At 38.4% G+C, this 1,877-nt stretch overlaps 1 protein-coding gene across 1 annotated transcript in view; it reads left to right on the forward strand.

Annotated features, from left to right (window-relative positions):
- The window catches only part of LOC125311004 (transcription factor ETV6-like), a 19,848-nt gene extending 18,932 nt beyond the window's left edge, over window positions 1–916 (forward strand). The window contains exon 4 of the mRNA XM_048268808.1: window positions 912–916. Within this exon, the coding sequence (XP_048124765.1) occupies window positions 912–916 (5 nt within the window). The remainder of the gene's footprint in view (window positions 1–911) is intronic.
- The last annotated feature ends 961 nt before the right edge of the window (window positions 917–1,877 follow it).

The following is a 1,877-nucleotide window of genomic DNA, read 5'->3' on the forward strand; positions in this document are numbered from 1 at the left end:
ATAAAATGACATTTATTTCAATGGATAAGTTCCTTAAAGTAGAAATGGATCGGCCGATACATGGATCTTGATCACTAGACGTCGCCGAGTACTGACGATATAGGAAAACGTGTTTTCTGTGTTTGTGCTAATTTGTGCTACTGAACTGAAGTAGCTGCAGCTGCCTCTTAACAGACTCAAAATGTCATTAAACATGAACACGGCCCTTTAGTGATAAAACGATGCTTTTTCAACTCATTAATTGTGAAGAAACCGTTTGAATTAAAAGTTTGTAATCTTCAGCTGTGAGTTTGGAAAGTCCATCACACATTGTTGTCATGTGGAGGTATAGACAAACAAAATAAAACTGATTGGTTTGGTGCCCTCCGTGGTACCGACTTCTCTGCTGGCTCATGGACAAATGCTTTTGAAATAAAAAATGTAACTTCTGTAAGTCCCAGGTTTGTAGGTCATGTGTAGGAGTTATAAAGTGTCAATTACAGTCAGCATCTATTACATCAGTAAAAACCTCAAACATCAACATTGCACTTTAGTAAGATAAGGTTATGAATTTGGACTTAACACGTTGATTGTCAGCCATTACCTTGTATGACAGGGACATAATTAGACCTTGACCTTTCGCCCCAAGACCTTGAGTACCCAGTCAGTTCATTGAGCCCTTACAGTGAGTAAGTATACCAGGTTTGATATGGATCTTTCCACCGGCATGGGAGATATTGGCTAATATCCAGATGTGCTAGCATAAGATTTTGGGCAGTATTCATTGTACCATGGTCTATTCGAAGCTCTAATTTGTTTCAGTGAGGATTGGTGTTGGAGGCACCTGAAATTCTACATCTACATAAAAAACAATTCAAATGATACCAAATATGCTTTCGCTCTATTTACTGACACCTTTGACCCTTTTACAGACTAATTCGCTTAGACTAGGGGGGATGCAAGATACACCACAGTGATGTTGTTGTATTGACACATTCGTTTGATCTGATAGGCTTACCGTAGTTTTGAATTAATGTGTGCTGTGCAAGCTCGAGAACACACGTTGTATGAAACATGCCTTTGAACGTTTGCAGCCATCTCGTTAATGGAAGTACATCACAAATACACAATTGGCTGACGGCAGTTGCCAACGTGCTGCATATTATAAAGGAGCAATATACAGCTTTAATTTAACATATTGTTGGTGAGGACCACACAGAGGCCTTCAATTATTATCAATATATCTTTATTTTAGATACTTGAACAGTTTTTGGCCCTAGCCCCTCTTCACTCTATCCTTCATACTTACTGGTAATTACCCCCAAATTTCTTCAATCACTCATTCTATTCACCACTCTCGAGATTAAGTTTAGCTCACTAACATCATGCAGAGCTCACAGAATGAGTTGACCGTCATATCCAAAATTACATTCCAAATTTGAATATGACTGTCAACTCATTTGAATGTCACTCAGCAAATGTATATGACATCAGAAAAATGTTCAGTGGTCTCTTAATTTTTTCCAGAGCTGTATTATGTCACATACCAAAATAATTGACAAACAATTTAACTGGCAGCAAGTTGGTACCACCACGAGCGATGATTTGAATAGCTTTTCAGCTTTGTTCATTTTGTACGTGCTGTGAGCTTTACTTGTTTTACAAGAGATGCACACTTACCCTTGTGGATATGGTGTTATCCAAAGGCAGATTCAAGATTCAAAAGGTTTAAAGGGATATTCCACCATTTAGGGAATTACACTCATTTTCCACCTCCCCTTGAGTTAAACAATGGATTTTTACCTTTCTCCAGTTCATCCGTTCTCTGGCGATACCACTTTTAGCTCCAGCCTAGCATAGATCATTGAATCAGATTAGACCATTAGCATCTCAATGCT

This window comes from Alosa alosa, chromosome 17, assembly GCF_017589495.1.
Source record: "Alosa alosa isolate M-15738 ecotype Scorff River chromosome 17, AALO_Geno_1.1, whole genome shotgun sequence".
Classification (NCBI taxonomy): Eukaryota; Metazoa; Chordata; class Actinopteri; order Clupeiformes; family Clupeidae; genus Alosa; species Alosa alosa.